This window comes from Micropterus salmoides, unplaced genomic scaffold (genome assembly GCF_014851395.1).
Source record: "Micropterus salmoides isolate LMB-PRFRI ecotype aquatic unplaced genomic scaffold, ASM1485139v1 Ms_hic_scaffold_1, whole genome shotgun sequence".
NCBI classification, from domain to species: domain Eukaryota; kingdom Metazoa; phylum Chordata; class Actinopteri; order Centrarchiformes; family Centrarchidae; genus Micropterus; species Micropterus salmoides.
Window position 1 is genome coordinate 8,413,224 of NW_024040040.1, and position 16,054 is coordinate 8,429,277.

The 16,054-nt window shown below is 39.0% G+C and overlaps 2 protein-coding genes across 3 annotated transcripts in view; one reads left to right on the plus strand and one right to left on the minus strand.

Annotated features, from left to right (window-relative positions):
• Positions 1-222: 222 nt before the first annotated feature.
• zgc:92027 (uncharacterized protein LOC449543 homolog) lies at positions 223-10,723 on the plus strand. The gene is made up of 8 exons (XM_038716633.1): positions 223-378; positions 3,194-3,439; positions 4,533-4,602; positions 5,598-5,641; positions 5,856-6,003; positions 7,759-7,872; positions 8,140-8,198; positions 9,790-10,723. The coding sequence occupies exons 1-8, from the start codon at positions 355-357 to the stop codon at positions 9,814-9,816; spliced, it is 732 nt and encodes a 243-aa protein (XP_038572561.1). The 5' UTR covers positions 223-354; the 3' UTR covers positions 9,817-10,723.
• The window catches only part of kcnh7 (potassium channel, voltage gated eag related subfamily H, member 7), a 67,016-nt gene continuing 61,685 nt past the window's right edge, over positions 10,724-16,054 (minus strand). For both annotated transcript variants that reach the window (XM_038716621.1, XM_038716612.1), the window contains exons 15-17: positions 15,274-15,463; positions 13,553-13,824; positions 10,724-13,428 (exon numbers count right to left, since the gene is read on the minus strand). In XM_038716621.1, coding sequence (XP_038572549.1) covers positions 13,383-13,428; positions 13,553-13,824; positions 15,274-15,463 — 508 coding nt within the window. In that variant the 3' untranslated portion in view covers positions 10,724-13,382. The remainder of the gene's footprint in view (positions 13,429-13,552; positions 13,825-15,273; positions 15,464-16,054) is intronic.

The window sequence follows — 16,054 nt, forward strand, 5'->3', positions numbered from 1 at the left end:
AAGTCCTAGTATCCAATCAATTGTTACTATTAAAACAGAAATAGTTACTAGTATCTAATGGAATAGTCACCAGTAGTGACTAATCAATAAGTACTAGTAGCCTTTAATAAAAGTTTTTTAGGAATAAATGTTAAAACAGCCATAGACTTGCATAGAATCTGCCTGAAGTGTGGTAGGCGGGTCCTTTACTCCTCCTCCGCACCGATTGGCTGTCTGGTCCCGACAGCCCGGATATGATGTAGCAACTGTTCACACTTCTCGGAAGTTGCAGCAGGGTAACAGAGTAACACGTCTCCAGCGTCAGTCACACTTTAAATATATTAAACTTGCGATACTTTGCTGTTTTTCACAGAAATGGCTTATCCAGGGTACGGCGGGGTGAGTAAATTATATGTAACCGTGCTTTTACTGTCACTAACGAGCTACATTGGTTAGCAGAAAAGCTAACCTGGGGCGCTTGTTTCAGAGAATTTCCCGATAATTTAACACAAGTTGGTTTGCTAATTACAGGGTTTCGTGTGTTCCTGTAGCAATGCAGACATCCAGATATAGTTTAAGTTTAATAGGTGACTTTATTTTTACAGTTTCATTTGAAAGTTAGAAGCTAAATTGGCATCATTAGCTCAGAAAAATGTCTTCCGGGATGTAAGTTCCTGAACTCTCAGGAGTAACGGTAAACGTCGGTTACTCAACTAAAATAGCAACTGCCTGTAGTCTAGCTGTGCAGGTTTGGGTGGTGCCTTCTTTAAAGCCCATACACTATATCTCAAACTGTAATTCTATTAGTTTGATATAATGCATAATACTCTCATTGTATAATGTTATGTGAAGTTGGATGAATGCACTGATCCTGGACAAATGTTAAACTTTGTCTAACGAAGTTGAACTTTTAGCAAGTCTGAAAGTGTGACCTTTAAACGTGGACTGTAGTAACTCTTTGGTGTTGTAAAATAAGGACTACAACCCACAATGCTCGCCCTCTGGCACTGAATCGGCCAATAGCAGGCCTTCAAAGGGGGCAGGTCTGCATTCTTTCAGCTTCCTACACACCTGAGGCCTGTTCTGTGAATTAGGGCTGGGCTGACAGGCCAAAAATGTTACCACGACAAAACATTTCACATCACTTGGTACAGATAATTATCACGATAAATGTCAAATCTTTATTTCCATCTAGTTTAGAGGCAGATTTTTTTGAAACCAGATGACTATTTTAATGGTCAGAACAAACACTTGATGCCAAACAGTGGATCACTCCACAAATCTGAGGTAGAAAATTAGAACAGTTCTAATGATAAAATCTATATTCAAAAAATATGCATGAGTAAAATTAGGTAAAACCTTTCACTTTCACAACCTTTCTTTCACTTCCTTTTTCTTAACCATAGAAATATCTAAACAGAATAACTGCTGATTTCTGTGTGATTCTAATGAATTATGTCAAACATTTATTATATTTTTATTGAGGAATATTATATTGTAGTAATTCATTTTATCGCCCAGCCCTTCTGTGAAGCAAGTTCAACATACCCAGGATATCTTTTTGTTATGTGGCTGGTCACACAACACTGACTATCAACTCTGTATGTCAACCCAGGGTTTCCCAATCCAGCCATGATCACATAAAAGGGCCATTGTTTGCAGCAAACATGAACAAGTCTACTTAGCAGAAGTGCCATATTTTACAAAGAGCAAACTGTAATATTAGACAAATATGAAGAACTTAAACTCATAATCCAGACTAAAAGCTACACAGATGCAACTTCCACATGCAGGAAGACAGAAAATCATGACTGTGTAAGGTAACAGGCTTTCATAATATCACTGCCCCATCATTAGGGCCTGAGTAGCTCTGAGTAGTAATGTGTTGCTTAGATGTGTTATGGCGTGCATTACAATTTTAGCCTTATCATTTGTGCTGTAGCGGCTGTGTGTCAGCTTTTTGACATTAAATAAGTGGTCGTTCCAAAACACTTTCAAGAACCTCTCGTCACTTAATAAAGTCAAATTTATTTATTTATGTGCTCAAAAATGTTCCAAAAATTGTTGTAAAGGAACTTCATAAAGCTACGTAAAGGAAAATCCATTGATTTCATACCATATATAATGCTCATATAGTGATGGGAAGATTGAATCTGAATCACGGCATCAGTTCCAACATTTACTGAAACCCCTCCCCCATATTACCTGCGCCCACACAGCAAAAGGTGGGGCACTACATGACCAGGCTCTGTATTAATATGAGAACCAACAGCAACCTCAAGTATAATAGACAAATTCATATTAAACTCAACTTGAATACCAAAATGAATGCTCATAATATTTAGCCAAACATAAAAATGCTATGACAGGATGTGTGAAACTGGGAGCAAATAAAAAATAAATATAAAAACATTTCAAAGCAGTGAGCGGTCTTACTTTCCTATCTTAAAATTACACCAGGTTTAATGCTTCAGTCAGTCTCTGCTGTCGGATGATATCTGGATACAAAAGCATCTCTTCATCACCCACAACAAAAACATACAACCTGCGAATACTGATGTCATTTTCCAGGAGGACTGACTGGTCAGTGGGCGGTGCCTTTTATTGCGTTGATCTCTTATCTCAAACATAACCTTCTCCGGAGCAGGTTAGCCGTTAAGCGTAACTTAGCATGGCGATGTAGCCAGGTAAGAAGTCGTAGGACTGAACACCCAGGGTTAACCCTGAAGTTACCTCGATAACCACACATCTCGCTTCGTAGGAGAGGCCCCTGGTTGTAAATGCTTCATGCTTCAGATTATTGAAAAGTGCAAGAAGAGAGCTTTTATAAGAGATTTCCTAAATAATTGACAATATTCAGTTAAGGAACACAGATCACGTGTCTGTGGTGGTGCTATAAAATGGTTACGTTTCAATCAGATGCATATTTAATTTTTGTTGTTCAGAACAACAAAAATGAAAAATGTTCTTAAAAAAATGTTTAGAATGAGTTTGGTTTGTGGGGTTTATATTGTCTTTCAAACTCACCAGAATTCTTGTATTTCACAGCTCAGCAAATACGTCACGTTTGTTATTACTGATGTGGTTAATCTGAACATTAGGAAGAAAGGATGTGCATTGTGCTTGTATTCATGCAGAATCCTTTTTCATGGTGTATCGTTAACGAATGAGCAGATTTATATATTTATCTGTTCTGATCTGTTCTCCGTCTCAGTATGGGGGTCCGATGCCAGGCATGCAGGCTCAGGGGATGCCTCCCCAAGGAATGCCAGGAGGACACATGGGAGGCCCCATGGGAGGCCCCATGGGTGGGCACATGGGTGGACAAATGGGAGGTGCACCTCCCCAGGGAGGATATGCCCCCTATGGAGGAGGCTATGCAGGCACGTATGCAGCCCCAGCCCCAGCACCAGCTGCCAACGATCCAATGTGGGGTTACTTTACAGCCATAGCAGGCCAGGTAGGCATGGTTTAACTACTCTAGAAGAGCACATGTTACAGGTATCCTTTATAAAAGCCACATTTTTCACTGCAGGCCTGCTTTCATTTTCACATTTCAAGTGTGGACAAGACCCAGACATTCTCTCTTTTCAGGTTTTTTTAAATGGTTCAGGAAACTCACAGTTGAGAAATCTTCAGCTCTGTCTTAACTTGATTTCTCTGGTACTACCCACTACCAGTGCAAATTACTAATTTTACAGTGAAAGGTGTGAAGTAGTCTTTGGTAGTATAAAACATTGGATTAATTTTGTTATTTGTGTTTTTTTTTTTTAGTTGCCTGCAAAACTTTGGGGGATTTAAAATGCCTACAGAAATACAAAGTGAAATATGATGCACATTGTTATAATTATTTTCTTCTTTATACATTTACTGGGTCATAATTAAATGTACACATTAATATTATGTTATTTAGCGCTGATAACAAAAAAAACTGAATCCTCTCCAACCAACTATTCAAGTGTCTATCATGGCAGCTGCTGACAGCACTAATAAACCCATGGTCCTGCCCCTAGGCTGAGATTGAACAGTTGTATTGTTTACTGTTTTGTCGTGTTTAGGGGAAAAAAAAACAACAACCGTAAACTCGTCATTACATTTAATGACAGTAGCAGTATCGGCAGGTCTATGCTGCTGTCTGCTGGGCTACACTTAAATACAGTACACGTCATTACTTTGTTTTCTGTGTTGTGATTAGATTTTCATGTCATAATGAACAAGAATTGATTCCGTAATTGAAGACAGAAAGCTAAAACTCTGTCCTTTTACTGTAATTGAAGACAGTAAATTCCAACATAAAAAAGGAAATGCAATAACAGTGTGTATTGTAGTTGCATTTTAAATCTCCCTTACAGAATGCTTCCACACTTATTCGCATATTATTTAAGACCACTTAAGTTACTTGAAATGCACATTTTCTTTTCCTTTGATTTCCCCGTTGTCACTTGGCGTGGTGTATACAGTACTGGTGGTAGCATACAGAGGGTGATTATGCAGTCTCCTCAGAATGATGTTAATTCACACATGACTGAATATCACTTCCCTGCTCTGCACAGGACGGTGAGATTGATGCAGAGGAGCTCCAGAGGTGCCTGACCCAGTCTGGTTTTAGTGGCAGCTACACTCGTAAGTTCACTACCCTGCCTTCCACAAAAGAGGATGACTGACTCCTGAATTATAGCACTCCCATGAGTTAATTTACAGTGCACAGTTAGGTTAAATTCATTCAAGGGTTGTATTCTTGCAGGACAGGTATTTGAGCTTCATGCATTTAACAAAAACCAGCTGCTGCTGTGACTCGCCAATCTTACCACTAGGAGTGTGATTTACACCATTTGCTAAGGTTGACATGTTTTAATGTACATTTAATGAGTTGTTAAACCAACTGGGGTGTGAAGGGAGTGTTTTTGGGTTGATGAAGCATTGCAACAACTGCTTCTTTTTTTTTTTTTGTTCTCAGTGTCACAGTAGAGGGAGTTGTGCACACCATGTCTGTGGGTTCTCAAATTGTTTGCGTTTGCTGGCGAGCTGACTGAATCCATAACTCACCTGCAATCAAAATCTGCTTTTATAAGTTTTAATATTGTAGTATTTGATTATGAGCAGGTGTTAGAGACTTATAAGTAACAAGGACTTCCTCCAGCTTCTCTCAGCAGCAAATAATACCTTTTGTGAATTACTCTTAAAGGTGGCGTAAGCGATTCTAATCCAGTTCATGCCTTTTTGTTTTTTTTTGGTTGTCAAATTCAGCCAATATCTCCTCACTCCTAGCTGTAAGTTCTTTGTGTGCGGATGTCGCACACCCCACCTTTAAGCCTGAAAACATGTCAGCCCTGAGGTTTGGGTTTCTACTGACTATCTCAGCCTGTCAGGAGAAAACTTATATCCTCAGGGTATTTTGTGAACATACTCCAAGAAATGAAAGCAGATTGCACAGCTACTGCCCTTTGTTTACATTTGGCCACAGATTGTACCTTTTGAATTATGAAATGAATTAGAAGTATGCGCCGATTGTGGTAGTTTTTTTTTTTTTTTTTAATCTAGTCTTAAGAATTAGTCAAGTCTAGGTGTTAAAAGAACATACATTTTTATACTTAACATGTTTTTTATTATTTTCACAGCATTCAGCATAGACACGTGCAGGATCATGATTGCAATGCTCGATGTATCCTTTCTATACCACCAGGGTTAAGGGGGGGGGGGGGACATCTGTGTCAGTCAGAGGTGGGACTGGCTGATATGAATATGAAATGTGTGAGCAGTACGTAGGGTTCAACCTTGGACCAGTTTAACCAGCTGCTTTCTTCATTACCATCACACCTGGCAGTCATTATCCATGTGGCACAGCAGTTATTAAAGCTTAACCAGACTTTCCCCAGAGGGACTTTACAGGCAAGATGGGCTTCAATGAGTTCAAGGACCTGTTCACGGCTCTGAACGGCTGGAAGCAGAACTTCATGATGTTTGACCAGGACAGGAGTGGAACTGTTGAACCTCATGAGATGACTCAGGCAATCAACGCTATGGGTGAGAGTCTTTACGGTTTAACATGGATATTTAATGCGGGAACTAGAGCCAACCGATATGAGCTAATTGCATTTGTCACGTTAATTACATGACTTACTTAAGCTATAATAAAACCGCCCCATCACCTCTCCTCTCCTGAAAACATTCACGACTTCACTGCCCTCTCCCGGGTCACAGCACTAACATGTTTAATGTTACAGTAGTTGAGTTGATTACAGTCTCAACAATTGCCACACTGTTTCAGAAATAAATCTGCAATCTATTTCATTAATATAATCCACTTAAGAAATGGTATTATAGCCCACATACAGAACAGCTTTCAATATTGTCCTGTTCTAAGTGTAGTTTATAAAGGAAAGGGATCTACTATCCAAAAAATTTTCAATATTTGCTCATAAATCGTGTCTTTTTCAATTTAATGTCGGTCTGGCTCTAGCAGGAACACATCTAATGGTAAACAGAATGTTTGACACTTAATTAGACTTCAGAAGTCAGTTAATCTGTGCTGATTGGTGTGATCAGTCCATGACGTATTATCACAGTAGAGCAAAGAGGGAGCACACTGTCCCTCTCTGTGTTGTTCATATTATCTACAGTTCCAACAGAGGGAACCATTACACTAGTGTTTCCAACTCATTACTAAATGTGCTCTATGTTTTGATATTTTGAAAATCCACCTTTATTCTGTCCTCAAAATGTACAGCCAGGTTATAAGCAGGAGGAATTTTCTTTCTTTTCTAGAATAAAATGCTGTTTTGTGTCGCAAAGTAAAAGTTATGACATCACAGCATTGATTTTAAAAATCACCTTGTAAGTTTATATGGTGAAGTTGTTAGCAAAAAGTTGCATATTATACATCAAGTTACAGAGCAACATGATCATTCAATTGGAGTTGTTTTTTATTGGCCACTCAGTGAAGGTCACTCCAATATTCTCTGTTTTAGCTTCTGTTTGTGGTCTTAACCAACTCCTGAGGGAAATATCTGGTTCTTTAGCTGCTAAATGTTCCACTGTGTTCACCAGCTAGTCTCTAACTGTGGCTGTCTGCTGCTGAGCAGCTTGTGCACAATGGGTTTTCAGAGCATTTTTTTGCTGAAAATAGCTGCCTGCTGTGGCCACAAACGACGCTATGACAGACGTGAGAGTGAAACAAAACAGTAAAGTTGCAGCCGCACATCTAAACAGCTCTGTAAAGCTGAATGGAGCTGCAGATCCAGGTGATGATTCTCTGTAGGTTCATCATTGTTTTCAGATTTGATACATGTTAGTGCAAAATGTTTGTATTTTTAAAGATAGCGTTACCATCTGCAGTTTTAAGGAAATACACCCAGAGTGATTGTAGGAATAATCAAGGATGGATTTATTAATGGTGAAATTGTTGGATCAAATCCTCACTGTTGCAAAGTGGCAGTTTGATTATTTATATTTTTGCCAGACTGTTATTTTTTAGTAAACTCATCATTGTGAAATAACATCGGTCTAAACATTGTCAGTAGAGTTAAAGTTTTATACCTAGCCCTACTGCTTTTTATTTATTTATTTTTACTTCACTCTTTTGCAGGCTGCATAGAGTAGTAGAAAGAGGGAAATGATACGAGGTGTTACCAGCTGATTGGGCTGATATGTCAGACATGTAGCAAATGCAAATACAGGGAGGCTCTACAGTCATGTTGAGGTGTACCTTTGACATACAGTTTGACAGGACACACTGTCTCTATCTAACCACGTTTGACATTCCTCCCATCACTTTATCAGGCTACCGTGTCAGTTCTCAGACTCTGAATGCAATCATCAAGCGCTACAACAAAGGGGGAAAGATCTTCTTTGATGACTACGTGGCCTGCTGTGTCAAACTGCGAGCTCTCACAGGTATGAAACACAAACACAGGATGTGTGTTGGATAGAAATGACCTGACATGTTCTGTGAACAGCTGCTCATGCGCAAATGCCTGCTTTAAATGTGGACTGCGAAATTGCGTTTGGTTTCATTCCACCTGTGATGCCTGTTGAAATCTGTGAAGTGCTGTGACCTTCTGCTTGGCTCGCTGCACAAAGCTGTGTCACAAGGTGTTGTGAAATAGGCTTTATTGAAATCGTGACTCTTCTGTGCGGTGAGCGTTTACTCTTCTGTTACAGAGAACTTCAGACAGAGAGATACCATGCACCAGGGATCTGTCAACTTCCAGTATGATGATGTAAGTCCATCTCCCACACAGTCCCATTTTCCTTTTTGTAAATCTCACTTCATTCGATAATAAGTTTATGACTGGTACTTCAAAACATTTTAGCCTAGGGCTGGGCAATATAACAATGATAATTATCGCAAGAATCTTCTTCAATAGCAATATTACAAATAAAAAAAAATTGTTTGATTTTAATTTATTTGAATCAAACGTATTAGCACTTAGCAATGGGATTTATTTTACTCATGCATATTGGTTGAAAAAAGATTTCATGATAATTGTTTTGAATGTTCTGCCTCAGATTTGTGAAGTGATCCAGTGTTTAGAATTAAGTGTTTGTTCTGACCATAAAGTTAAATAGTTTAAAACCACAATCAACCATCTGCTTTCTTCACTCAGGAGCAAAAATCAGCCTTTAAACTTGAAAGAAATAACAGATTGACACTTATCGTGATAATACCCAATATCGAATATATAATTTTGTTTTTAGCATGATAATAAACTTGGCTGTATCACCTAGCCTTCTGTGAGCCTATATCAAAGTGGACTGCGGAAAATGATTGGGCTGGGGAGGGAAGTGAACTGTAGGTTTCACTTTTTAAGGAAGCAAGAGCGCCCTCAGCTTTATTATTTGGACCCTTCACTTGAATTTTAACCTTTGCCATTTAATAGAACATTCATGCTGAACCTCTTACTTTCTTCTATGAGGTTTGCCTTGACGAGTGTTCCCAGTCAGACTCACCAGGATGAGGCAAATTAAATTTGACCATTAACATAAAATGCCTCCAAATTGTCATAAGTTTGTGTTTAGCTCTGTTTGTGGTAGGGATGGACGATATGGCCAAAAATGTTATCACGATAAGTATCATTATTTATTTTGAGTTTAAAGGATGATTTTTGCTTGAGTGAAAGTTGAAGAAACCTGATGGTTAATTGTGGTTCAAACTCTTCTTCATGTTGAGCACTTGATTCCAAACAGTTCAGATAAAATCTTTGTCAACAAATATTCAGGAGTAAAATTAAGTAAAAGCTTTTTTCAGTACTTTTCCCTCAACAAAATAAGCATCTTGATTAAAAAAAATTAAGTTCTAATGTGTGTATGATTCAAGTGAATAAAATCATACATTTATTGAATATTTAACATTTGTTATTATTGAAAAAACAATGATAGTGATGAGAAATTATTTTCCAGCCCTAGTTTGTGGGTAAGTTTCATTCACAAAAAAGTTACCAAAGAGTGAGAAGAAGAACAGACAAATGAAAACCTACCTAATTTAGTAGTGTTCTTGTATTAGATGACCTGGAACAGTTAGAAATAGTATTACAGCTGCAGATGCTGTGTCATCAGAGCTGTTTTGCCCCATTTGTCTCATTTTTAATGGGATCAGGTGAGAAACAGTGAGTTTTTGTTATGACCTACCGTCTCAGCATGTCAAACATGAGCATGCTGTGTTGTTCAGTGCAGACGTTTCATGACATTTGTCACTACGCCTGCATGTGAAACAGCTCAGTGCAGTCTTAAAAGGCGTTTCCAGATGAGGTCCTGCGGTTGATTTCCAAAGCGACTCTCTGTGGTTGACACTCTTTCCATTCAACTCAACAGTTTATCCTGTGCACAATGGCCATTTAAGTGGTACAGTGTGTCCCACACAACGAGATCACAGCATCTAATGAACCAATCAGCGGTGGATCCTGGACCACTGCCTCACAGGAATGCAAAGGGAGGCCAGTATATTAGTGAGCTGCCATGAGCCGCAACAGGAAAAGTACCCATTGCTTGTAATGCTTTAGTCTTGTCACACAGGGAGGGGCTGGAGATGTATCAGGTGTACATCTCCAGCCATATATAATATATATATATATACACACAGTATGTATCCAAATTAGAGGGGAATAATATAGTATAGCACACTAGTGTCTGAATTAGAAAAATACTGTAAACGCTTACAGATAAATGTACACAGGGTCAGGCATGACTTTACCAGAGATCTCACTAGTTTGAATATTGTGCTTTGGGTCTCATTTTGGAATGAAACTCTGCCAGTGATTGTACCGACCTGTGAGACACCTATTGTGCCATTATAATCTCTGAATGTATTGTCCAATATTTTAAAAGCATTTATATAACTATGGCAGCGTCAGCTGTATTTACAGATAACATGTTGATTTGCTTTTACTCTGAATTTCAGTTATGAATTTTGTTCTTGCCAGTACTTTTCTCGTGTACATTATTTCGTGAACAACATTTTAGGTTCAGGAAGTAATGTGCACTTCTATTTTATAAGTTATATTGAGCCCCACCTGTAGAAGATTAGATGCATATATATAGCTTGATGTTTAACTTGATAACAAGCCAAAGTGACTGTGAGCTGACTATAAATCCACACTGTTACCTGATACTAATGTTATACTGCAGCTGTAAACATTTGTTGTCCATGTTTCAGTTCAAACACAGCCAGGTTCAAGTCAACCTCTGAACATGCACACATGTTGTAAGGATCATATTTTGTTATCCACAATAAACACTTTTTAAATCAGTGTGCATTCTGTTTAATCATTTATACAGTTGCGCATTTCTTCCTCAGTCTATTTACACAATATATTTCTTTAAATATAGTTAAGAACGGAAACATTCAAATTAGCTGTTAAGTGTTGCATTGTATAAAATACAGTGGCAAACATTTAAAAAAATGCATAAAAACAATTGTGAACAGCACTAGATTTAAAAAGTGACATTTATATCCAGTACAGCAAGTTTTCTAATCTCTGTGCAAAAGTTTGCAAATCCCATGAAAGTCCAGTGGACGACTCTCCAGGCGTTAGACATGTCGAGTTCGGCTTCAGCAACTTTTGTTCTACATCTGTGCTCGAGAAAGAAAGCTTATCAAAGAAAACACCCCGCCTCCATCTCAATCCCACATTCAACTTCTATTTCCCCCAATTATCTCTGTCTCAGCTCTTCTGGAAGTGTAGGAAACAAATGAGCTTTTTCATCATGACATCTGATATGATTTCATCATTTCTCTCATCTTGCAAACCCTTTCATCAGTTCTACATGTTATGTTATCACCAGGGGTTTGGAGTGAGGAGGTTTCCACTGGATGAGTCAAGGGACACAATGAAGCCCGGGCTTAAGATGACAGTAAAGTGTTGGCTGCTTCAATGTGCTGAAGAAGTTCAGAGGGAAACGTCAAAGTAGAAACTCAGCGGAATGACATTAAAATCAATGTGCAATATTAAATCAAGACAAACTAACAGCATTGAGTAAATGCAGCACACAGCTTAAAGTGATGCCTGTCACTGGAGTCTTGCTTGCTACATTGAGAGGCTATGCATTGCATTCTTCATCCCATCAGCGGTCCACACTATTCTAACATCAGGGCTTTTTAAAAACCAATAAGGTACATATAAAAATAATGGCAAATTAAACACTTTGTTTTAGAAAAATAGGTCTAACCGCTATTTCTAAGTCTCTCTGGATGAGCTATGTGCCGTACCTTAGTATGAATACATGTCACACACATTTGATTGAGACCTTTTATAATTTAGTCAAGTGCAGTCTCCATGCAATACATGAGCTCATGTTGGAATTTGTGTACTTTGAAAACTAAAATGACTAATTCATTTGTCATGCAGTTCGCTCTAAAATGGTTCGGTACATTTACATCTGTGATGGTGGAGAATTGGATTGATGTCGTTTGTAAAGGCTAGAGCAGGCATATAAAGCTAAGGCTATTGAAGGCTTGAGCTGTGTTTCTGGCCCAAAATGTGAAAAAAACATCTTAAAGAAAAACTTTTTTCTTAATCAGATGATGCTTCATTTGTGAAGATATTTTCTATTTACGAAATTGTACTTTTTAAGTTGATCATGGAAGACCTAAAAGCATGCAACCAAAAACTACCGTCTGGGATAGCCGGAGTTCGCTCCAGCTGTTAAGAAGATTCAGGATGTTTCTTCCTAGCCTGCAGTCTTAAGTTTACATACACTTGTATGGGACACTACGTCGAGGCAGTTTAAATCATTTCTTCTTTTTCTGTGACAGAATGATTGAGAAATGTACTTGTAACGTTTTGTAGGTTGTCTGGTGGGTCAAATATATAAAACACAGCAACTTACGTTAAGTTCTAAAATGTCATAGCAAAAAGGTGAAAGGTAGTTTTGGGATGGCTATATCAAGCTAAAAAGCAGCTCATCAACCACACTGAAATTATAATTTGTTGACTGTCCTGAAAAATGCAAGAGAACAAATTACATGTAGGTTAAACTCTAACCCAACTAAACAAAGTACATTTCCCAATCTAAAACTGCCTGGACATAACATCCTGTACAAGTTTTGCCTGCGACTGCAAATACCCCACACCATGCTTAATACAATATCGATATGATATATGGTAATTATGTTTTCACATCTACTAAATCCACAACTTTAGGCATTCATTTTGTTGTCTTGAACATCTACAGTTAACCACTGAAACGTTCTGCATGTGAAGGTGTAAGGCGTGTCAGGATACAGATCTTAACATAGCAAATTAATTCAGAACATAAATATTGTTGAAATATGCTGTCTTTGTTCAGGTTGTATAAAATGATCTCCAGAGTGTATTAAACTATACTAGGAGTCTCTTCACCATTATTGCTCTCAAAGACAAAAGTCTTGTTGTGCTATGGGATGTCCACGCAGGCTTTACACACATTATTACACTGTGTTCTGAGCTGAATAAGAAGGGATTTTCATTTGTTGTGGCAATGTTGTGTACAGTAGGCACGCTAAATATACAGACGGATCTCAATGTGAGTTTGTCACTGCGTCGACCGTTCGGAGCTGCTGATAAAAAGATGAACTTCAAAGCTGCGGAGTGGAATATAGAAATGCCTAGGAAAGAGTTTCAAGTAGCTTTGTCCCCTGTGAAGAGGGAAGAGTCATAGAAAATGAGACTTGATAGCTACAGTAGTCTGTAAGCATGCCAAGGTCACACCTGATTGCCCGGTGAGTCGGTGTGTGTCTGTGTGTGTGTCTAACATGCAACAGAAAAGAAAAGACGACATGAGAAACAAAAACATGCATATCTCTTAGAAAAAGCACATTAGGTGCCTCGTGTTGCTGGCAGTGTTCTATTTGAAGTATGTACACGGTAGTTGATGACTTTACATTATGTTATTAATATAGTGTATAAATACCTCTGTATAAATAGACTTTATACATCTAAATCAGAGTTGGTGGGACGGGGGATGGGAGGTTTTCTGAAAAGAAATGGAAGAAAGTCTACAGTTTGTTTTCCTTTGCATATTCAGTCTCTTTCTTAGACCCTGAGTCAAGCTTGAAAAAAGACCTTCAGCCAAAGTCAAAGCGTGTGTGGAGGCCTACTTTTCTGGAAGCCCCGGGTCAGAAACTGGCCTGTGGAGTCCCAACATTCCTGAGCTGCTGGGGACATCAGGTAGGGAGGCTTGTCGGCCTGATGGGAACCTCGGTGGCTCTTGTTGCTCTAGAGAGTCCATGTTGTTTTGTGTGTGCGTCTGCGCTGTTTCTGTGTCGCTCTCCAGCAGTTCAGCAAAGTTCCCATCTGGAAGAGTCTCTGTGTGGAGGAGGACTGGGGAGGATTCTTTGGATTTGTTCTGGGCCTTTTCTGGGCCAGGGCTCTGAGGGAGACAGAAAACAGTGGGCTTAACAAGCCATTTGGCAGAGACACTAAAGACACATATCGAAGGAAGTAGATGACACATAACCAAATGTCTGTTTAAACAAAGTCAGCTGACCGAGAACACATTACCGGAGACTCTTGACACAGTCTGTGCATGACAGAAACAGAGTCTTAATGTGCAAAACTATTCATGGAAAGAGCCAAAATGACTTGCTACATTCTTACTTTTAAACACAAAATGCATACAAAGTGCAGAGCACATGCTCAGACTGCACACACCTCATTAGTTTTAATACGCATTACTAAGATGGTAAGGCCAGCCCCTTGAATTGTAGCTGCCACTGGCGTGAGTGAGTGAGGCAGAAAATTGTAAGTGCAGCCATTTACCAGTGATGTGCTGGGAAGAAGAAAATTATCTAAGGTTTTTAAGGTTTGAGTGAACAACAGAGCAGAAGCAGTAAACACTGTCATCATTGTATCTTGTAGGAATGGAGGATTGACTATATGACTCAAGACTACATTATCTATACTTACACCCATACAGAATATTCATTAAATAAAATGCAGGTTTCTCTGCATCATTTCAAATACTGACCTCTGCATAGACTAATACTATTTATTTCTCATTGCTATTTGTAGTATTGGCATTACAGAAACGAACACTCCATACTCTGTTTTGATGATAAATTCTTACTGTTTGACCATTTATTTTAAATAGCAATCATCAAATTCAGCAATAAAAATATTACGGCTGCAATTAATGATTATTTACACTGGTGATTAATACATGGATACATTTTATTTATTTTTTCTATTAAATCACAATTTCACGGAGCGCAATTTAACATATTCAATTGTCTAACCAATGGTTCAAAACCCCATGTATTTAAGAAAAAGTATAAATATTCACATTGGAGAAGTTGGAACCATCTCATTTTTGCTCAAGAAATCACTTAAATACTCTCCATGACCACATGACCTACGGCACTAACATCACAGGTCATGAAGACATTTGAGGGGCTGGCTCTGCAGCACTCGAGGCCTCTGGTTACTGACTTGCCTGGACCTGCTGCAGTTTGCAAACAAAGCACACATGAGTGGAGGATACCATGACCTTCCTCGTGTTCTGACTTCCCCAGTGCTTTCAACACCATCCAGCCCTGCCTGCTAGGTGAAAAGCTCCTGGCGATGCAACTGCACGCTGACACCAAATCCTGGATAAAGCACTATCTCGCTATAATACTGCGTGGTGTATGACCTAATTTAATACAGATTTGTTTTGCAAATTGAAACTGAACAAAAGCAAAGGTAAATGCTGTAATTGTAGCACACACCAGTTGTTTCCAAATCAGCTCAGACATTTAGAAAGGGCAGTACTTTTCCAGTGTAAAGTCAGCTCTTCCCCTTCGTCGCTTGGTGTTGAAGCAGAGTAAAGTGTCTGGTGTACCTGTGGCCGAGGTGGAGCAGGAGCGAGGCTGAGTTCAGTCTGGATGGCAGACACCGGCTGCACCCTGATGGCTGGCCTCTGGTACTCGGGGCTGGAGGTGACAGTGCTGTAGGCGGGGGGACCAGCCGTGGTTTGTCTCTGGAGGAGCTGCAGGATGGCCTGGATGTCTGCCGTCATCTGGGACTCCAGTCTGATGGAAAGAAAGAATAAAACATGGAATTACATGGAAAAAATAAGTTGTCCAACGCATCGGTACCAAATTAGTGGTTAAGGACAAATTAAGCAGTTTTGTGGTTTCGCTTCTTCAAAATTAAAATGAGTCTTGAGCATTTTTTGTTTAGATGCTCAGTTTTCCTAATCAATACTGATTTACATACTGATGATAACAAACAGCTGATGAGCAGCTGCACAATATTACATCAATTAGATATTTAAAAGGAGCAGTGAGCCGGCATCACACAGATTAAACCTGGATGGCAGGAAAAACTGCTTGAACAGTTATGACGACAATTGCCTAATGATCAGCTCGGTCCGAGCCACACAGAACGGACAGCTGGCGAGATGAAATATTCACTGAATTTGACAAAAACACGTGTACTGGATTAGCTTTCTCAAGAATCGCATACCCCACCTTTAAATGTGAATGTCACCAGGTTGTTCTGCAATTGCCACCGTTTTGCCACGCTGATTTTATAATGTGCGTTTGTACTCAATTTGTTTAGTTTCTGCAGTGACGTAATATCACCACAGGGATCTATAATTTCCTCTCATCTTCCCCATT